Genomic DNA, 23289 nt, shown 5'->3' on the forward strand with positions numbered 1-23289 from the left:
GGGGAATATTACAGATATAGTATTTTCAATCACATGTGGATACTATTTGTGAATATGTCAATGCTATTCAAAGTGCCTGGATATGTTTTTCAATTTTATCAATTTACACAGGGAAAATTACTCACCACAGTGCATTATTTTTTCCACAGAGGAATAGATGTTTTGTAGACCTTTAAAATAATATTTTAAGCATTTGGCTAATAAAATTAAACATTTCTGAGAGTATAACTGCTAGGTACTTTTTTCTTATGATCCTAGTGATAAATACAGTATAGCATTTCCTCAAGTCTATTTCTTGGCATGCTTTAATAGGGATGTTGCTAAATGTTGCGGTGGGGAGGATTTTTTTTTTTAATTGTTTATGCTTAGGAAACTGAGTTAAGGAGGTTTCCTAAGTAGGAGTTTTTCAGACTTTTTAGTGTATATAGTTACTGTATTTAGTGATTTTGCAAAGAATGCAGCATGCGGCTTTTCCGAAACTCATTTGGACAGTTCTTTTGCAGCCTCACATGGGACTAGGATTCCATAGAACACATTTGGAAATGCTGTAGTATTAGCCATTGCTAACAAGTTGGGGGAGGTGGAGTACAAGTAAAATGTAGAAATTCACATTTTTATATGAAACTAATCAATCATATCAAATATAATTGTTTCTTAATATATGAACTCCACCATAGTTGAGAATATTCTCTTTGCGATTGCTGTGATAGGGAAAATAGTATAAAGGCCTGAAGAGCCTCCAGTGGCCCTGGGTTAGTTGCCTCTGCATTGGCGTTGATGACATAAGAAATTGGCACTTGATTCCATCTCAGTCATCTTCCTTGGAATAAACTAAGGACACCATTTAAATTTGAAATGATTTTCCTCCTGTTGTGCCACATGCCTCAAGGCTCCTTTCTCCTAGATTCCTTGTCATTTTGTATGTATTCAGAGAATTCACTTGAGTTCAGCCTGCATTTCTGTTATGTGCAAAGCACTGTCAGAGTACATATTTATTTCAAGATTAACTGGATATAGATAATGTGCTTAATAGATGTTTATTCAATTAATGGATTGTGTTATTCTTTAGTGATCCAGTTCTATAAAGAGACATCTCAGTTGTGGACCTGAATCCTCTACCACATTCTCTCATTGTTCTTTCTTTTCAGTTTGAATAGGTAGCATTATCTGAAGGAGACGAACAGCAATGTCCTCTTCAGCAGCCTAGTTCTTAGAATAATGAAATCCACCCAGAGGGGCGTCATTGCTATAGGTGGCACTGAGCGAAGAGGGAGCCAACCACGTTTACCACTTGCCAGCATCTGGCCTTCCTTTGTGTGTTTGTATCGAGTGCTAAATATTCTTTTTTGGCATCCAAGGTTAATTAAGTGGAGGAGGCAACTGTGGGGAGAAGAATGTGGGGGGATTGGAAAAAGCATGGGCTTTGGAATCAGAATAGAATTTGGATTTCAGCTGTATCACCTAGTTGTTCTTTGACTGCCGTAAGACTTCATCTCAGCCTCAGTCCCATCCGCGACGTCGGGCATCACGTGTCCATTTCGTGGTGGCCGTAAGGAATAGAGAGAATAGGGAGGAGAGCCCAATCCCGTTACAGATGCTTGGCAAATGGCAACCATAATAACAGATATTTATTATTATTCTTTTCCTTCTGCCTTTACTGGATAATACGTTATTTTCAATATTATTTACCTGTGAAAGGCTTTGGGGTTGGAGTGGAAGCTCATTCACGTCTTCTCTTATTTTTGCTCATGAAACGAAAGTGGAATTAGACAAAATCTTACCTGAACCAATTCTTTAGACAAGTTAGGAAATACTTAAATTCTTGTCATTTGCCATCTTTTGTCCTTCTAGATGTTGGTTGCATTGAGGAGGAGGCGTATTCCTAATAATAACTCACAATTTCCAAACACTTACGGTATGCCAGACGCATTTCTAAATGTTTTCCATGTTTTAACTCATTAATTCCTCAGAAGAATCCCTTATGAAATAGTGACTTTTTTGTTATCCACATTCTGTACTCCAGAGAGGTCAAGTCTCGAGTCACACAGCTAGTAAATGGTGTAGCCTCTGTTGAACTCAGGCTGATGAGCGCCAGAAGCCACAGCCTTAGCCATTGTGCTCCACAGCCTTTCCTGAAACAGCGGTGGTAACGGGCATGCAGAGAAACAGTGGCCGACGTCCAGCTAGACGTGCGGTGTGTTGTTTGCTCGGTGTCTAGTAAAGCAAAGATTTATAGACGCCTCACCTCAGGTTTTAGCTAGAGGTCTTTAAAAATTATAATTTGGGTTATAGGCTTTAGTTTATATTTTTATAGGCCCATTTCTCAGTTTCCTTATACTGTTTTAAAAGAATGCTTAAGCAAGCCCTTGTCCCTGTTGTAATGTTTTGAGAGCCTTGTCACCTAAAAGAAAAGGTCAATTTAATGAATATGGTTCATTAAATGGAGTCCATAATATGGAGTCTATCTGGTGGTAATGTCTTGGTAATGTCTCCAGAGAGAATGAGAGGTCTAAGTTCAAATCTCTGTTTATGTTCTGAGAAGACTATCTCTTGATATTGTTCAAGCCCATCAGAGCCATATGTTTAGGTTTGGAGTCTGAAATTGTTTCTCTAAATTTAAGAATTAACTTGCACACACAGCATATGTCATGTGACAATTATTTCATGCCTCAGTCTGTCCACTTCATAAGAGCGCTGGGCCTTCATTTCTAATTTTGCCTTAGAGACATGTTGAATATTGAATATTCGTATGATTATATGGATATTCTTCACATGGAAATACATAAGTATCTTTCTGTTATGACCCATGTCTTGAGTTAATTGGTTCTTCCCTATTTATTTATATTTTTAAAATTCTAATATTTGTTATTTCTTATATGTCTGGGCTCATGAAAAATGTTCATTAGTGATCCTGGAGGCACTACAAAGTTTGGGACACTGTTTGTGTCTTCAAAATCAAACTTCAGGGTTGCCGTAAGTCATTTTTTGGTTAATGTTCTATGTGCTGGGATTATTTATGTAACGTTTGAAGCTTTTTAAGTTGTTGGTTTTTTTTTTTTTTCAGTCCTTCTCAAGAGTTCCAGACTAGTGATAATTTTTCTCCTAGAAAATAGTTTAGCCTTGCCTTTCTAGAAGGTTTTTTAATCATCTAGGTTCCTGATTGATCCATGGATGTCCACTGTACCTTTGTGAGCTAAGGACTCATCAACACTCAATGGGTAGAAATAGTTTGTTCTCCTCCACTTGTCATGACCAGCCCTATTAAAGATGTAAATAAATAGACAAACCGAAGAGTGCATTGCTCATTTTTTAAGATGTTAAAAACATTTTGGCGAAGTGTAACATATACAAGAGTTAGAAGCACAAATCCTAAGTGAACACTTTAGATTTTCCATTAATGAACGCAAGGATCCTCCCTTGAGAACTAAAATATCATCTGCACAACAGAGGCCCACATAATTTCCTCTCAAAAATATGTCCTCTAAACGATTAAAAAAAATCCCTTAAAGTTAAGGTATTCTCTATAAGCCATCAACACTGGAAGTACTTGAAGGAAGCTATTATGAATTTTTTTTTTTTTTTTTGGAAAGAGAGTGAACGTATATTTGTTTCTGTTAATTTGTATTAATGACAATTAGCACAATAACTGTTAATAACCCAATAAATGCTGCTTAACAGTTGCTTCTTGCATTTGTTGAGTTATTAAATTCACGTTGTTCGGGATTAATTGTTTGATGTTCCCATGTTTGAAAAATGAGATTAAAATGTTTTTAGGAAAAGCTTTCATCTGACATTTTTAAGAGATACTTAGTAAAGTAGTTAAAAATTTTGGTTACTTAAAAATATTGTACAGCATTATTATTTTATACCTAAAGGAATGAGGACCACAATTATGATATTTTCTTTGTCATGTCTATAAATATTCTTCCAATTGCATTCCCTGGCTATTTTTTTTTGTGGTTTTAAAAATTATTAAAATAGATAAGCCATCCATTCCCTTCACGAAGTGTGCAATATTAGTAAAATTTTATGTGTTCTGTCAGCAATTTGATGTGATAAAGCAATGGTTTTCCTGTAGTTCACACAGCACCAGGGCTCTGCAAAGCATCTCTGGGGGTTCTTTGATGTCTAGACAGTTTAAATTATGCCTGCTCCCCTGCCTCCAAATTCCACCCCTGTTCTGCTTCAGGGGTTGTGGGAAATGAAAACAAACCAGAAGGGTTCCACAACCCTACAGTCTAGGGAGAAAAACAAACAAGTAGAATAAGCTGTATATCTACCCTGGCAGGTGTATAGGGAAGGGCCCAATTGCAGGAATGGTAGAAAAAAAAGAATTAGGGACAAATATTGTCCTTTTTGCTTATTTCTAATTATATTCCTAATATAGAAATACATGTGCATTGCAGACAAAGTCAAAATGTGGTCGAGGCATTAGAGAAGGAGGTTCGAGTTGCCTTTTACCCCAGCTCCCCAGTTTTTCCTCCCCAGTGGCAGCCAAATCTACAAGATTGGTGTGTTTCTTATGTAGTGTCCTGTTTATTGAAATGGTAAGATGCAGAATTGCATTCTAAGTTGAAAAACTAACTTTTTTTTCTTCCTTTTTTCCTTGGTTTTCATTTTAAAATTCGGGACACCATGATTCTTCCAACCCATCTTTTTAGAAAGTAAGTAACTTTTGAAAGTTCAGAGTTTTGTTGTTGTGAAAATGTTGATGCTTTATTAGTTCAGGTATACATATACACATACACATATTTTATTACAGAATTTTTAACTTTTAAATTTCAACTGAATCAATTAAACCCTTGCCTCAACTATAAGTGAAATGTTTTTAATTCATTAAAAATATGAATTGTTACATAGGTGCTCATGCTATCTAAGAATACACTTTTTACATATATTTACCTCACCTTCCTTCACACGCACAGTAAATCATTGTAATATATATATATTCATATATATTCATATATAAACATATTTAAGTATGTATGAATATAAATATGTTTTGCTTAAAGTGGGCTAAGGCATACTTTCTGGCTTTTTAAAATATGAAAATAATAAAAATATATAAATAAGACTTTTATTTATTAATGTTTAATGACAAGTTCATTAAGACATTCATTTCTTCAGGAATAGCAATCCAAATTTTCTAGACTGTGTGGAGTTGTTGAGAATAACCACAATAAGCAAATGGTATGAAAAACTTCTAAAAAATTCATTTTCCTATGCGTATTCTGCTAGGATGAAAGTTACCTTTTATTAAGCATTTAACTCTATTGATGCTATCGTTTTATTGTTTTTAAATAAAATGGATCATATAATTAATTTTTTTTCTGTTCAGAAATGCAGATGGTATGCTTACAATTAAATGACTAATCAGCCAGTGATTTGAGATGTAAAATTTGCATTTTATTGCAGATTATTTTCTTATTCTTCTAAAATGCAAATGTTGTTTAGTTTTGAAATAAAACAAATTTCAGATATTTGTTTCCGGAAAGATTTGAGAGAATTATAGTGATCATTGAGACTTGGAGATATAATGTCATGTGATTGTAAAGTACATATTTTTAAATATTTCCATAGTAAATCTTGAGTTTATGGAATTAATAAACAGTATAATTTAATAATATATTCATGCTCAACAGAGCTTATTATTTATATGAAACTGGGTGCTTATCACTTACATTTGCAGCAAGCATAGCATTAAACTGCTACTTAATATTCAATTTATCTTCCAAAATTATCTTTCATTTACTGTACCTTAGAAAGAAAATGTAAATTATAGTGATGGTAAATTATATTTGTTCAGCATTGTTTAGTTGTCTCGAAATCTGTATTATTCTTTCACGTTCATCTTTAGGACTTTAGGAAAAAACAGGAAGAATGTGTGTGAGGTTCGATGTTAGGTGGACAATTTTATTGTTATATTTTTAAAAGTCTACATTCTTTCATTTTTATGTATTGGATTCTTTTTTACTTGTAGTGTTAACATCTTCTTGCCAAGTCCCTACAGAAAGTCTGTGTTTCTGACAGTTTCACTAAATTAAAACTCCACAAATCTGGCATAATAATTTCCTAGCTTCAAATTGTCTGTGCTTTTATCTAAAGAGAAAATGACAAAAATAGGCATTTCAGAGTGCTCAGCATAACATGTACAACATTATTTATCTGGAATTTGTTCATGGACAGAGATATTTCTGGGGGAGATGAATTTACTTTACTGTATAAGGTATGCCTGGCCCACTTGAAATATGAGCAGAAAGTCTTTTGCGAGGAAAAATAATGAAACGAGGTCTGTAAACTTGAAGAAGCTTCACGAAGAAAGATATTACATAAGCACATACATTGCAATTACCATGTATACTTTAGTGTTATTACTACATTGTTCTCTGAGCACATTCAGATTAGGGCACTCGCTTCCTATCAGATCCATTGGGATCATACTGACATGTTGGCACAGAGAAGCTACTTCCTAAAATAATACTATGTTCTTCTTATTATAATACTCATAAACATTTATAACTTGATGGGTTTATATGTCGTATATATGGGTTTATATGCCATACACACACACATTTATATATACACACATATATGTATATGTACACACATATATGTATACATATACATATATGTGTGTATATAAGTGTGTGTGTGTGTATACACATACATACAAAGGAGATATATATATATAGATTTCACTTTTTTTCATTTTATTGGTGGGTTTTCATAGTAGGTAAGAGATTTCCTAATTTTCGTTTTTAGAAACTCTTAATTTAGAAACATAAAATATTGTTTCTTTCATGGAAATTCAAACCTTCCTATCCTAGAGCTCCATAATCTTATCTGAGAATATTTTGGGTTAAATACCCAGAACCCCTAAGTCACAAATGGGGTGGAGTAGGGCTTCTCCTCAATAGTGGTTCAACCAAATATTGATCTTTCAGCATATTAGGAAGTGAAATGTACATGGAAGCGTAAGTAAGTGAAAGTAATAATTCTCACTCTAAATTCTAGTTTATGCAAACAAAACCCAAAAGAGATTCTAAAGTCTACACCAGAAAATACTTAACACGTGCATTTTACATTTTACAAACATCTTTCTTAGGTATAATGAATACATTTCAATAATGTTTGTACAAATGTGCTTTGAAATTTTTAATCATTAGTTTAATGCCAGTTGATATCTTTAAAAAATCTGTTTTCATAATTCCGTCACTTGCATCTTTACTACAGAACATAAAGCTGGGCAGAATTCCCAAACACTTATTTTTTTTATTGACAACTCTGAGAAAAGGATGTCATTGTAGAAGCTGTATCAGGTATAAACACAGATATAGATTTTTTATTTGGCCATGTGAGAAATGTAATCCTGTGGGTAACTTAAACACTTGTAATTTCAAATCAGTTCTTCCCTGGTTTCTCATTATTCTTTTGTTGCTTTTCAACCTATAGGATGGAGCTGTCCTTGAACTTGGTTTATTTGATCACTCAAGTGCAACCATCAAGTTGTCTGTAATATTTAAAAACTGAGGCTTCATGGTATTATTTGTAAAATAACAGCACATAAACATTTGGGCTTTGGTTTCTTTGATATAGAGTGTTGGTTGCTTTATGAATAAAAGCATAATTTCAATTCAGGAGACTTTTTGCCTGAAGCCTATAAGACAGATGCATCTGATTAACTTTGGCAAAACTGGACTGGCCTGTTATTGTAATGTAGATGTTTTCGGGGTTGGGAGGATAGGCATGTGAGAAGGTTTTTTTTTTTTTTTTTTTTTTTTTGAGAGAGAGAGACAGAGAGCACATTTTGCTACAGAAATTGCATCTCAGATTGCTTCACTTTTGCACACTTTTATTTTCTAGTGGAACTTCTCCATTAGCCTGTCTGAATGCAATGCTTCACACTAACACTCGAATAGGGGATGGAACATTCTTCAAAATCCCTGGAAAGTCAGGCCTTTATGCTCTCAAAGTAAGTCGGATTATTCTGCATATTATGTCTGTTATTACTGTGTATCATGCATTTTTTCAGACATGTGAAGGTAAACAAAATTAGATTTGGGTGAAGGGTAGAAAAATGACCCCTGTGCCTTTTAAATGTTTTCAGATGTCTTAAAAAATGATTTCATATTAAGAATAAACAATGACATTTTTCTTCAAGGAAAGCATATCTGTGGTTTCTCTCTAACATATGGTAACGGAAAATAGTTGTGGCTTCCTTAAAATTCTTGATTCTTAAAAATTTACATGGAGGAGTGCCATGAATCTTCAGCCAAGGGTTTAAGATGATCACAGTTGCTGTAAACTATTTGACTTAATGACCATAAGCTGATATACAGACTTCACACCTGTATGCCTTTCTGTCTTTTATAAAAATAAATTTATCCATTCATCTCAAAAAGATGCTGGTTTAAATTAATTATTCAATTTTAAAACAGCAGTAACTTCAAGGGAATTTTAAATAATTCATACGTGTGTGAGAAAAATAGAGAAATGAAATAAAAAACTTCAGATAATGGAATCTTAATTATTTTAGTATAACTTCCAACTAGAATGGGAAATGCTGTCTAAGATGAAAAATTCCAGAGGATAAAAGCTGATGATCTACACATGGTTGTGTAACTTGGAACAAATAAAATCAGTGTATTATTTCTTATAAGTTAAAAATAATTCACTGCTTTAATATATGATGGATTACATTTAATGTTCATTAATGTCCTTTGAGAAGGGCATTTTTAATGCTGAAAGTTATACCTGGCAAAGAAGCAGGGGTTCTTTCTCTGCTACTAAGCATTAAACCCTTCTCATTGTGTGTTTCAGAAAATTACACAGGTTAATTAAAAAGACTTGTATTATTTCAGTTGCTTTTTGTAGCTACTTGGGTATTTAATTTACTGGTAAAATTCTCACTTATGAAACCATTTCCTAATATAAGGAAGACAGTAGAATTGAAAAAAAAAAAAAAAAGGTAACCATGTATGCCAAAAGGAAACTTTTATATAGATTTTAAAAGACCTAAAAAATCATCTTGTGGCAGTGTGCTTTTCCCAGTGGTTTGCTTTGATTTTGGAGTGATTTTACATTAAGATATAAATCTGTTGAAATTCCAAATCACAAGTAATAGTGGCAATACGTTAGGATCCTGAAAATATTTTAAATGTTTTCAGTTGCCAGTACATCTCCATCATAAGTCTTCATTTTTTTTTTTTAATAATATAGAAAGAGGAGTCGTCATGCCCAGCTGACGGAACATTGGATTTAGGCTGTGAATCTGAACTGGATGGCGCGGAAATGGCGGAGGCCAATGCCAGCGGAGAAGGAGATGGAGGTATGTGTGAGGAATGTCAAGATATAAACCTTATTCTCTTACAAGTTATACAGAATTCCAGGAATTCACTGATTGAATTCCCAACCGTTAGAGATACAATTCCTTCTCTAAGTGTTTACCTCCTGCATAGATTCATCATCAAATAATTTTGATTCAAAAGGTTGGCATGAAAGGAAAGTATGCATTCTTTGCCTTTTTTTTTTTTAACAATAGGCTTTTCTGGATAATATTCTTGAGTGTTATCAGTATGTTTCTCCTGTAAGGTGAGAGTGTTGCTGGAGTTATCTAGTGGTTTTATTCTTCTGTGAGGCAGAGAATGCTAATATTTTCTCTCTGATTATGTTTCTTTTTCCTGTGATCACGAGTAGTTTTGTGACAGCTTTGTTCTTAGGTTTGTCCTTTGTAAATGAAGCCTAGGATTAATATTCCTCCCAAGGAAACATGGGCCAAATAAGTTATATTCTTTCAAAACTCTTTTGAAAAGTGAGTGACCCTTCCAGAATTCTAAGGGGGCATTTTCTGCCTCTGAATTCTATCCATGTTAATTCATTTTTATCTTTCTTGAGACATTTACATTATGATTCCATTGGTGTGTATAATTTCCGTACTGCAGTTTTAACAAATCTTTGTTCCACCAACGCTGCTGGACTTTTTCCTACCCTACCCACTAGTCCCACAGCGTGGACCCAGAGCATGATTTGGGAGGAAGACTGTGTCATTAAAGCCTCGGTTGGTGGACTCATAGAAATCAGTAAATTATCTTTAAACAAACAAACCTTAAAGGATCCTTGCAGAAATATCGCATTTCAGTAATAGCCCAAAGCCATTCATTTTATTAACAGCCATAGGAGTCTCTTTGTATTCTGACTGGACACTTCTGCCCTTTAAGCTGGTCTGCTTTCTGATAGTCCCCATGAGACTTATTTTGCTTTGGTGCCTATCTGATCTGCAATAGAGGTTGTGAATTAAGGTAGGAAACAACAGATTCTTTGTAAAAAAGGCTGATGTTGACTCTGTAGACTTCTTCTTTTTTTTTTTTTTTTTAAAGCCAACTTTCACTGAATTTGTTGTCCTGATCCTTATACCTTTTAAAAAACTCAGCTCCACACCATAGTAGTACTGTGAACTTCGACAGGTCCTTGTGGTTACAGAGGGAACAAGGAAGATGCATAGCAATTTCTGCCTTTCTGGAAGGGCTGGTAAATGGGGCAGCCATTTACCTTTAGGAGGATGAAGGGGAATCATTGGGTCCTTCCTCTTGTTGCCCTGCCTGCTTTAGTGACCACTTGTGTACTTTGTCTCTCTCTCTCAACCTGTATATTGAGCTTCTATTATGTGCTGCATACTGTTTTCAGCACTGCAGTTTATGCAGTAAAAAGCAAGAACAAAAAGAGACCTCTCACAGATCTTAGGTTGGTAGAGAGACAGGTAATAAGCAAAATAAATGTGTAAAATGTGTAGCTTATTCAGTGCCAAAAAGTGATATGGGGCAAATTGAATGAGATAAGAGAGAGAGGAGTACATAGGAGAAAAGATCTGAAAGGAGCTAAGGGAGCAGGTATTTAAGAGGAAAGAGTTCTAGGTGAAGATGCAGCTATTACAAAGGCCTTGAAGCTGGAGAGTGCCTGGAATGTTCCAGGAATATCAAGAGACCATTGTGGTTGAAGGCCAGAGTGAACAAAGGAGAGGATGGTAAGATATGAAGTCCCAGAAGTTATAGGGCCAGATACTCTAGTGCCTTGATCTTGCCTTTTGCTTTGAGCAAGATGTTCACCTCTTACAGGATTTTGAGCTAGAGACACAAGGATCTCACTTAGATTTTAGCAGGAGCAAAGTATAGTGGAAGCACTAATTACAGAAATATATATGAGGGTGGGGATAAAGGTCAAAAACAGAGGGAGGGGCCAGTTAGAAAGCTATTTCCATAATCTAGATAAGAAGTGATGGTGGATTGAAAAAAGGAGTAGCAGAGGATATACTGAAAAGTGATTGGCTTCTGGATATGTCTGAAGCTAGATCCAGCAGGAGCTGCTAGAATTAGCATGGTTATGCAATAAAGAAAGAAGTTGGAGATAACCCCAAATTATAAGTGTTAGCAAATAGAATTAGCACTCTCTTTAACTAAGATGGAAAAATCTGGAAGTGAATTAGTTTCAGGGACAGGGGTTGTTGATCAGGAGCTCAGTTTTGAACATATTAAGTATGGCATTCATTTTTACCACCAGAGTGGACGTGTTAAATAATTGGACTTATCTGTTCTGAATTTACGGGGAAGACTTTGCTGGAGATATACATTTGGAAGTGGTTGGTTTATAGACAATATTTAAACACGAGAAACTGGATGAGATCACAAGGGAACTGAAGGGAAATAGAAAAGAGAAGAAGCTCAAAAACTGAGCTCAGGGGTGTTTGAATTTTAAGAGCTTGGAGAAGGTATGGAAAATAATTACAATAAATGAGACTGAGGATAAATGGAGAGGAGAGCATGTTGTCTGTTCTGGAAGCCAAGTAAAGAGAGTGTTTCTGGAGTGAAAGCACTTCAGATGTGTCAGCTACTTTTAGATATATCAACTCATAATGAAGACTGAGCATAACCATTGGATTTAGCTTTTTGAGGTTGTTGATGAACTTGACAATGACAATTTCTAGTGGTGAGACCACAGCCTGAATGGAGTGGGCTCAAAGGGTGGGAGACAGAAAATAGAGACCCCAAATGTAGCTGATGCTTTCAACGATTTTTGAGGTAAAGGGAAGAAGTGAAATGGGAAAATGGCAAAAAGGAAAAGTAGAAACCAAAAAAAGTAATTTTTTGATATGAGAGAGAAACAGGAGAATAATTCTAGACTGATGCGTAAAATCCAGTTGAGGAGGAAAATTTGATAATGAGGAAGTTGTCCTGTGGCCATGTGCTTGATTAGAGCAGAGGAAATGGGCTCTAGTAAATGGATGAAGAGACTGGCCTTTTTTAGGGATATAGACAGGTGCTCTAAGGAAGCAGAGGGGAAGAGTCAGGGTATTTGGATAGAAATGAAGGTAGGAGAGTATATGTGGGAGGGGCTTATGTTGCTTTTTATTGCTTCGTTTTTCTCAGTGAAATAGGAAACAAACTCTTCAGCTCAGGATGAGGACCAGGGAGGTAGTTTTGCAGATTCAGGGAGACTATATAAAATGTTTGTCTACAGTCAGGCAGCATTAAGTACACTTTCAAGGTTGCTAATTCTGAATTTGATACAAGACTAGACAACATGGCTGTACTTTTTCCAGTCATGTTCATGACCACAAGTGCAGAGTCGGTACAGAGTCGGACTTGACCAGAGTTGGGATTTTGCCAGGTGTGAATGAAGAAGTGAGAGAGAGATGAAGGGGTTAAGGGTGCATGAAATGGAGTAGTTAAGATCAGCCTCCACGGTAGCTGAGGTGGTTGTGGAGGTAAGGACACGATTATGCGAGGGATGGTGTGAAGGGGGAGGTCTTCTTGGTGTGGAAGGATTGTTTGATCTGGTGTTCCACAGAAAATGAGTTAGAAGGACAAGTGACTTGAGAGATGAATACACGAAATTGAGGTTAGGAAAATATTATGGAATGTGTGTCGGAGATGAGAGGAAAGGAAGAAGGAACCCCAGTGTAAGGCTGTCATGAACAGTTGGAGCGTTCACGCTCTTCCGCAGTGGCCTGACTGAAGGGACCATCAGCCACAGCTGAAATTCAGCAGCCCTCGGTTTGCCCAGCCTCGTGTTATGGGATGGAGCTGAGTCTGGAATAGAGGTCACCCATCCCATTTCCAGGCCCAGTAGTACAAGATGTGTGGAAAAGAAAGGGGCTTCCACCTGAGAGGGTTCTAGGGGAAGTAGTGATCATTGGAGAGAGCCAGGTTTTTTGTAACTCAAGATGTGAAGAGAAGTTTTCAGAGAAAAGATGGAGGCTAATAGATTTTGGTAATTGACCTCTACTGAATTTCGGAGGAGACAGTGGGAGGGTTTTAGTGGCTAAAAAGGGGCGGAGGACCAGGCAGGAGCACTTAGCCAATAGCTAAAACAAAGTAGGGAAAGAAAACTCCCCTGATTTGAAATGTGAATAGGAACTTCACAAAATAACACATACCTGCACATCTCCAGCTAATGTGACCAAGACTAAATTTTCTGGTCTCTCCTTTGAAGTTGCATTAGAGAAATTGTTTGGGGGAATCACTGAACGGATAGTAAATAGCTAGTTTCCATGAGTATTCCTTGACTTTCCCACTTTTGTTTGCATCTTATGGCAAACCATGATTGCTTCTTTTTAGGACAAGGATATTTCCTATTCACATAAATACCATATACTTCTGTGTATAACCCATCAAACTTGCCACACTTAGATATTGAAAAGGACTGCCTCCACTGTCCAGACTTTGTAAGCCGTATCTGGTTTAATCCTCATAATGTTCCTATGAGATAAATAATCTTTCTAGGCTCTGTTATTTTTTTTAAATTTCCTATATTTATTTATTTATTTATTTTTGCCTGTGAGAAATATCTCATCCAAGTGGCAAGCATAAAACCCAGGCTCTAACCGCCGTGATTCTCCCTTGGAATCCCAGGGAACACTGTTAGCCAGGAGTCATTGATACAGTTTTGCTTTTCCCACATTTGTACAAATCTGTTCTGATTATAGACTTGAGAATTTGACAAAAGGGAACCCCTGGCTTATCTGAATTAAGGAGTGGGATACCACATGACTTCTTACAAATCAATAATACAGTTCATGAAACTGAAGCAGTTCAGGTGATTTCCTTTCTGATTTTGTTTCTAATACATATTTGAACCAGAAGTTAGAATGGATACAGTTTCTCTACTTCTAGCAGCTGTACAAATATACTTTGAAAATATAATCAGAGAGAGAGAAGGTGGGGGAATGTGTGGGGTTGGGAGCCAGGGCAGGGAGAGAATGACAGGGGAAGGAAATGGGGAGGGTCCCACCATCTGTTTTTTTTTTTCCCCTTCTCCTCTCCCATTCCTCCTTTGGGATTAAAGAGTGGGAAGTGCTGGGGTGAATAATAACCTTCAATTGGTAACATACCCTTGTGGCAATCCAAAGAATAAGCCTCTGCTACCATAGAGTTCTTTCACATTAATAAATATCAACTGCCATTCACTGTACCATTAAACAGGGTAAGCACAGAAATACTTCTTTTTTTAAAAAGACTCTTAAAAAAAAAACTGGTAATAGAAAATCTTAGTAGCTTGATTCCAATCAATAACAGTTGAAATTTTAGATCTGAGATGATAATAGGAATGCTTGAATCCTCTTCTTGCAATCAGTTGGCCAGAGAAATATTCTCATTAAATGGGTGATCTTTTGCCAAGATACTTTGTTTTAAAGCTTTTTGAAAAGTTTTACAGTGTGGGGGAAGTGACATATTATTGATTATAGGATTTGCAAGACACACAGAGCTATAGTTTTGTGTATGTTTCTTTGACTCCTACCAAAGAGTTTCTCAAGTTAATAAGAATTAGACATACAAACTCCAGAAAGTAAACTCTTTAGATGTCACAGATTTTAGCTCTGGAGACTGAAGAGTGATTTAGGTGAATCACTTGATATATCTCTGTTGACAACCCATAACCATTTATGCCAATATAAGTATAGATCTCTGTCACCCAAAGAAAATATTTTGAATTTTATGGGCTATTTTAGTCAGAGATCTATGGGTATATTTGTGTCGGAGTTGTTTTCCGAGCATAATACATTGGTATATCATGAGTTTGCTCACACATATTAAGTTGACTTACAGTGCATTCCTGGCTGCAAAACCCATACATATTTTATATGAAATGATGGCATCACTAGATAGTCTTCACCCTCTTCACCTTCTATTTATAAATTGTTATTAACAAGAAAAAAAATGAATTTCTCTTTCCATGGCCCTGATTTATATTACAAGTTTAAAATCAAAAGCGACCATCCTACTTATTAAAATAAGGAAACTAGAGAATGTACAATTTTCATCCACAGAGATCAAAAAAGGTTCTGCTTGTTATTAACCCTAATGGCTTTCAGGGAGGAAGCAGTATTCTAGCAGGGGAATTAGTATTTTAAAAGTCTCTATTTAGGGAAAAAAATTATAGAGAACATATATCCTATATTTTAGTCCTTAGATCCCAGGGTAAATAATGATTCTAACATTTGAAGAATTTTATATGGTCCTTTTTCATTATTCTTTATGGCCAGCTTTATAAGTGGGTTTCTGATCCTATGATTCTTGGCAGGGTTGTGTTAACTTAATGAAACATTATTCAGCTCACTCTTTGTTTTCATTGGCTCGGAGGCCGCAGTTTAAGGGGTCTTTTTTCAGAAGTGAAAAGTGCTTTAAGATGGCCTAAAGTGTGTGGATAGGATCTCTGTTGAGACATCAATTACATGCAGATGAGGAGCCTCCTGGAGGAAGTGAGAAGTGTACTAATGAAGGTTTACGTGCCCTCAGGGAGTAGTCACACTGACAGTTTATCAGTGGCAATTTTATAGAAGGGATCAGGGAAAAGAATACGAGGGGACTGTGGAGTTGTGAGGACAGCGTTTCGAGTAACTTTGGAGGATGTTGGTAACCTCTTTGGTGTTTCTTTTCTTGTGGTGGTATCTGTCTTGTTGGGCTGGGGTTTTTTCAGTTGCTAGTCTGTGGTTGCCCCCACGTGATGGTACTTAGGATGGAATCTGTGCCTTCATCTGGCTGTTCGGAATGAACTTCTACCTGCCAGCCACTCCTTAGAATCTTGCCCATGAGGGAAGGGGATTATTTCAGCGATTGGACCGGTCCCCTGATTTTCTTAGGTTAAGCTAATTTGTCTTTGCTTTAACATTTCTTTTTCCTTAACAGCTTTGTTAGCTCATGGAGACACCTGTTCTACATTGGTGGCCTAGAGAAACTTAAGTATGTGAAAATTATATTGTTTTAGTTACACATGGAAGAAAATATGGAGGAAAGAGAATACTCTTCATAGTCAGAAATGACCATTAGCAGGATATCAGACCTCCTCTGCCCACTCTTTCCTTTTTCTCCCTTCTTTCAACCCAGCCCACAGCATTCATGAGAAGTACGAGGGACTTCAAGTTCATGTGGGCTGGACCCCAAGCCAGCATTTGACTTAAGCCAGTCAATTTAGCTAGATAATATTCTAATAGTAAATGTCCAGAGAGATAGGAATCTCAGGCTCCTTTATATTTGTCTCTGTGTTTTGATAACCTTTATAGTCAAGAATGTTTTCCTTATGCTGAAATCTTTACGTGCATTTAATTAAACTAATTTTCTCCCCCCCCCCCCCCCGTCTGATGATGAGGAACAGCTGGGCATCATCTAGATACCACCCCTTCATCTTAACTTCTTCAAATGACTTATCCCAGCTCTTTCATAAATTTTCCGTTTACTATTTTCCGTTTCTTTTACCCATTAGGGACCTCTTTTTCTTACATACTTCCCCTTGAACTGTGAACTTTGTTCTTGTATAAATGGATTTTGGTCAGTTTTAATAGCCTAGGTCACGGAAGAAAAGAAAGTTTCAAAATGAAGATAAAGTGACCCATTTGAGTGTACTTTTCCCTTTTTTTCTTGAGCTCTGAAACATTTCATAATATCGAGATAAAGATTGCAAAGAGTGTGATTTCATAATAAAAGAAAACTTCCTCTCAAATAAACCAGAATTAAAGATTTCCCTCAGTTAACTCATCTTAACTAGCCAGCTTTCTGTTTGATTTATTAGTTTATAATCAGAATATATGAACAAATCACCCATTCTTCAAAAAGTAAAGTACTTTTTTCATTGGTGCCAGATAACCTGTTCTCTCCTTTTAAAAGCGACAGCATATAGCCATTTCTCAGTTAACCAACCACCTCAGTACCTTATCTAACTCCCTTTTATTATATACTAGAGTTGTCTTTTATGTGTCAGAGGATAAAGTACTTAGTGGTGATGCCCACAAGTGGAGGAAGCGTTCACCCTTGACCTTGTACCAACCTTTTAATGATACTCTTCTTGCTTGCTTCTTGCTGTTTCTGGTTTTCTGAGTGGATTGCTGTATTTCTGTGTAGATGTTTCAGGAATGTAATGCGGTGTAGAAGATCATAGGTATTGTGCAGCATAACAGAAATAGCTTCCACTGTTCTGCCCCGTGCAAGCAGTTCATCATGTCACTGCTGTCCATAATTCTGACAGAGGAATCTGTTCCGACACATCTGTAGGCTGTAGATGGACCTACAGATCTGGTACCTGTAGGGTATGCTTTTCCTATTAAATACTGATATTTCTGGCTTGAGTTTCTCTTTTCTGAGTTTGAAGGGATATTTTTTATGGATACCCAGAGATATTAGTGTAACTCAATGGCTCCGGCGATAATTTGAGTGCCTGTAGGAGGGATTCCTACAGCTGTACCCTCGGTGTACAAATGTTCTTCCTAGTTAACGTGGGAGCTTCTATGTCCTGTCCAGGGAAAACCAAAGTGTCTGCGAACCATTGGGTCTCCTGCAATAAAACTTCAGTCCATTCACTTCTGTGATACTGGATGAGCATCACTTGTAGCCTCTGATATCAGCCTGATTACATCTTGTTTAGGATCATGTTCTTATTGATAGAAATTGCTAGTATAATTATCATCTGATTAGCCATTCCTCTTATTTTATTTGCTCCCTTTTCTGCAAACCTCTTCTGCCTAAGAAGAGGGCTTTATTGGGCTAATAAAGCTGGATATAACATACAATAAAATTTTAAGTTATTTTAGCTATATATTATTAGCAGATGATATTCTAAATATTATCGAATATCAATAGGTAAAATGTTTAGACAGTTTCTCCTTTGAAAGTTTCTTAGGGGATAATTGCTATTTACATTATTTTAATTCCAGTGTTTCTCTGGCCTTTCTTGGAATCTCATATGCTTTGAATGTTGTCTGTTGGAATGAGGGAAGTTGTTTAAATTCCAGTATCTGTACCTATCTTGGAATAAGGAATGCTTTTAGAGAAGGTAGTTCTCCTTAGTCTGGATCCAAAAAGGATTAAGGAACTACCTTTCCTCTAAGAGAAATGGAGTCCAGGAAAGATTTTTGGGGTCAGATGGGGTTTGCCTGGTCCTCATTAAGTCATTTTTAACAGTTTTTGGCATGTATTTTGTTACTATGTATATCCAGAACATCTGATATGAGCAATTTCAATGTAAGTATGATACATAAAGTGGACACAATCCAAATATAAGCTTCTTTGATTATTTGCCATCATATTTTGAATTATGCGCTTGTTGATCTTTCAGAACAAATTTTAATTATCATTTGTAGGTTTTCACACACTTGGTTTTCCTCAGATAGAATTAATAGTTCTATACCACAGTTCCTAGAAAAAAATACATTAAAAAAAGCTTTATAGGTCTTGGGTTTTATTCGCTGTTGTCCTCCAGCATTCGATACAGTGTTTGGCACAGAGGTGCTCAGCAAAAGTTTTGCAACTAAATGAATGATTCATAAATAAATAAGCTTCCTCTAAGACTCGTTTCTCTTTTAAAATGTGATTGAACTCTAACTGTGCACAGCGTTATCCCTAATACACTCTGTGTTCTTCAATTTATATCTGTTGTTTATAAAAACTATATTAAGCCTATAGCGAATGTCAGGATTATTTCTACAGAGAACTATTTTGATAGCATCTAGTTTGATCAGAAAATTGAAAGGGAGTAATTGGAGGGAGAACTGATAGAAATGAAATGGATCAAAGGCTGTTCTGCCTGCCTGGATTAGACCTGGGAACATCAGTTACCTCTGATAGCCTGTTACTTAGATCATGTGGTTTAGTGGGACATACAGCAATTAATATCGTTGTTGCAGGGACTCTGTTGTGTGCAGATCCTGGTCTGCGGTGTGGTTCTGCCCTCACATAGCTCCTGCCATTTCAAATAAGCATTGTGATTTCTCATTTTGGCTTTCAAATTATTTTTATTTTACTATGGAAAAGCCCCAAACTGTGACTTTCCTCTTAAAATAAGGCAACAAGTCAGGATGGCAGAAGGAAGTTTATTTGCAGTGCATGGCAGGTCATGTGACTTTCCACCGATATGCGTAGGATGTGTTGTTATTTGGTTTTCATATTTTCCCTAATTGATTTTAGGATGATTTTTAAAAAGTTTCATAAGATAGAAAAGAAATTCACTTTTTATGTATGCTTTTCCATAATAACTGAACTCTGCTTTGCTGTCTTCCCCTTCCATGAATTCTTTTTTTTTTTTTAAGATTTTATTTATTTATTTGACAGAGAGAGAGAGAGAGAGAGCACAAGCAGACAGAGCAGCAGGCAGAGAGGGAGGGGGAAGCAGGCTCCCCACTGAGCAGAGAGCCCGATGCATGCAGGGCTCGATCCCAGGACCCTGAGACCATGACCTGAGCCAATGGCAGAGGCTTAATCCACTGAGCCACCCAGGTGCCCCCCCTTCCATGAATTCTTAACTAAAAATCAGTAATTGAATATTGACATTAAAAATAGACACTTTAGATAAATTTCATTAAAATCAAATTTGACAGTTTTGCTTAATAAACATTTATAGATCAACTGCTCTGCAACTATCTTTGCAACAATGTGTAAGTCCCTGAGTGGCTGGACTTTTGGGTAGTGAGAGGCAGAGAAGCATCATTTGTAGAGAGTGCCCCGAATACATTACTAGGTTCCAAGGAAACTAGGCAAGGGGAGGAGTGAGTCTACCTCAGAGCTGGGCATAGTCAGGAAGGCTTTGGGGGAAGCTGTTCCAGGTTGCTATACCAAGATGAATTCTCCAGGCAAAGAAATGGAGAAGGGTATTTGGATGAGGGACAGTCGGAGCGAGTACAATAAATACAGCAAGTCACTGTGTTCAGGAAACACAGCAGGTTCTTGGTTGGTTGGATCAGAGACGATGGGAGTTGAGGAGGCAAACAAGACTTAAGATGAGGGAGAGACAAAGTCAAGGCTGCGTTCTAATTTCTCCCTTCTTTGTGTCTTGGTTTAAAGGTCAAAGCCCTCTTGTACACTTGTTAATGGATTAGTAATTACATTGGGGGGAGTAGTGCCCAAAGCTTCTGTCATTCAACTTTAAAAAATATGAGCTCTAACCCATATTTTCTAGTTTGACCTTTGAAGCTGAAGGGTGAATGAATGAGGGGAAGAGGGGAGAGCATGGAGACTCTGCGAGTCAGAAATCCAGTCTTGCCGGCAGTCACCAGGTTCTCTAGCCTTCAGGACTATCTCATGATGACGAGGAATCTTCCATCTCTCTCTGCTCCTGAGGCTTCCAAATAGAATATTTGGGCTGGGAGGTTTGGGAGTCTGAGTGTGAGTGAGCGTGGAGGTAGTTGAGCAGCAAATACTAAGAACCTCATTACCTATCTGAATTTACAACAAGCAGATTAGCCTTTAACTGTGTCTTTGGCTTTGCCTAGTTTTGGCAGCCAAGCAAAATGTAGGCAGAAATAACATTTCTGTACCTTTTTTAAAAAAAACCTTTCCTTGTCTTCATTTTGTCCACCTACAGAAAGGGCAGGCAGTCTTGTGGGGTTTTGAGGTATAAATCCTGGCATTCGTTTTGTAATCGTGCCAGTGAAGTTAGAAAAACAACAACAACAACAACAACAAAAACCATTCTTGTTTGAATGCCAAAAAGATATCATTTTCTAAGCTGCCTGTCAGTGTATGATATTTATTGGATAAAACATCTGTCCTAATTCTTCAGTTTCCTCGTTTCTGTTGTAATTTTACATACGGGGGATTTCCCTTGGTCCTTTCCTTAACATTGATTTTTCTTTGGCTTGTATTTCAGAGGCCAAACCCAGTCCCTTCTGTAAATATTCAGGCAAGTGTTTAAAATGAGCTCTGCATTATTTATTTATCACATCTGTTATTAAGAAAGCTGCAAGAACAAAGTAAAAGTGAAAAACGTGTGTTTTGTCAGAATATGAAGCTGCATGAACCTCCACAGTCCAGCTACTTGATGTTCTTCTGTTCAGCTGCCCTCATCATATACATGGCAAAAGAATGAATAAAATCATTCATACACCCGTGTTAAGGGTCCATTTTTGTCAGCACAGGTACACACACACACATGCCATGTGCATGTACACGTCACACGCAGGTGCACTGTTTGGAGCCTATGGATTGTGCATTTAATTATCTCTTGACTTTTTCCTTAAAAATAAGATATTTGGGTTTTTTTTAACCCAAAGGAGCACTCATTTATAGATTTCATTTTCTATTACATTTACTTTTTGTAAAAGTTCCATAAATATTTGATCAGAAATAAATAATTTGGGAGGTGCCTGGGTGTCTCAGTGAGTTAAGCCTCTCCCTTCGGCTCAGGTCATGGTCTCAGTGTCCTGGGATAGAACCCTCCATTGGGCTCTCTGCTCAGTGGGGAGCCTGCTTCCCCCCCCTCTGCCTGCCTCTCTGCCTGCTTATGATCTCCATCAAATAAATAAATAAAATCTTAAAAAAAAAAAAGAAGAAAGAAAGAATGTGGGAAAAATGGTTTGATTCAGGGAAATAGGACCAAGCTCCAAAGAGGGAATCAGGAAGGCAATTGACTATGGAGGAAGGAATTCTCATGATGCTTCACTTGAGCATTGGATGGAATGTAAGATACAGCAAAATAGAGGTTTAATTTAAAGAAAAATGAATCATCTTCAGAAGACAACTTCATAGGACTGCTGGATGCTGTTTGATTTTATTGTCCTCCCCTCCACCTGAAGTTCTGGGCTTAAATAGAACCAAATCTTCCTTTTGGAAACACTAAATGCATATGAATCACTATTAACTTGGTGGAATGGTGAATTTAAATGAAGTATGCATTATATCCTCTGATAGCTAAACAGGTATCGTGATGCCACGTGGCTTCCTAAATCAGAGGGAAGTAGAGCAAGTTCTAAGATATCTCTTGTGCTCTGGAAGGAGGGCTGACTGTACCATTTATTGTCGCAGTCAGATGAGTGCAGGGGGATGAGGCTTTCATTATATACAGACCAATTCAGCATCTGTTGTTTTTGGATCCTGCTTCACCGGAGTTTACCTTTGCAAGACTTATGAATAAAAGCACTTCCTAAGCAAATCGGTAAATCTGTTTAGATGTCCAGTGTGCAGAACTATTCTGCTATTTTCCCCAGGTTCCCTAAAATCCACGGGTGGCGTTTGGCTCTCCTTTTTAACTAACCAGTAAGTTTCCATATTCGAGGTGGAAATACTACTCCAAGAATGTGAAGTAATAAAATAACTTTGCTTCTGGCTGGGCTTCTGTTGCCACATATAGGTCCATCCAACTGGAATCAGTTGTCCCCTCTGTGACCTTCCTCTCAGTTCCTTAGTTTGTCTCACTTCATAGACTTCAGAACATTAAAAAGGCCATCGATGTAATCATGTAAAAGTAAATTTATCTTTGAACTATAAACTGATAGTTAATTTCTGCTATTTCTTGATGAGTAAGACTTGGCCGAGTATTATAATTTACTGTAGTGATCATTGCAAGGAGAAAAGCCTAGGAGCCATAGTCCATGAGAGCAGTGTGACAATTTCTTAACGACAACGTTTAGACTGTTTTCAGGAAAAGTATCATATGGTATCAAATAGAAACAAGTCACCTGGTCATTAATGCAGGGACTTCTCTGAGTCTGTCCATGGGCAAACCCTTTGGCTTCTTCAACCGAAGTATTTCCTGGGCCAATCACTGTCACCGATAGTTCTTAATTTTTTCATGTCTGTGGTTAAATGACTTGGTCTCTCTGCCCTTATCAACTTCCCATTTCAGTACTTTCGGGATGCAACCAAATTGAACTTCTTTAGACACTGAATTTTCTGCATCAGTTCTGGGCTTTGAGGACAAATATTTTAAGTGCAAAATTATGGGTCTGGCCCTGACTCCCAGCTCTGCTATTTTGTTGACTTTGTTGCGGTTGGCAAGCCGTTGAGCCTTTCTGAGCTCTAGTTTTCTCTCTCCAAA

At 36.9% G+C, this 23289-nt stretch overlaps 1 protein-coding gene across 5 annotated transcripts in view; it reads left to right on the forward strand.

Moving 5' to 3' along the window:
- Window positions 1-23289, forward strand: part of ASXL3 (ASXL transcriptional regulator 3) — a 184357-nt gene that overhangs the window by 58976 nt on the left and 102092 nt on the right. For 3 of the 5 annotated variants that reach the window (XM_004752339.3, XM_013056001.2, XM_013056002.2), the window contains 3 exons: window positions 4662-4664; window positions 7864-7972; window positions 9220-9328. In XM_004752339.3, coding sequence (XP_004752396.2) covers window positions 7895-7972; window positions 9220-9328 — 187 coding nt within the window. In that variant the 5' untranslated portion in view covers window positions 4662-4664; window positions 7864-7894. The remainder of the gene's footprint in view (window positions 1-4661; window positions 4665-7863; window positions 7973-9219; window positions 9329-23289) is intronic. The other 2 variants (XM_045065493.1, XM_013055998.2) reach the window with 1 other exon arrangement.

This window comes from Mustela putorius, unplaced genomic scaffold (assembly GCF_011764305.1).
Source record: "Mustela putorius furo isolate JIRA1106 unplaced genomic scaffold, ASM1176430v1.1 tig00003858_pilon_pilon_pilon, whole genome shotgun sequence".
NCBI lineage: Eukaryota > Metazoa > Chordata > Mammalia > Carnivora > Mustelidae > Mustela > Mustela putorius.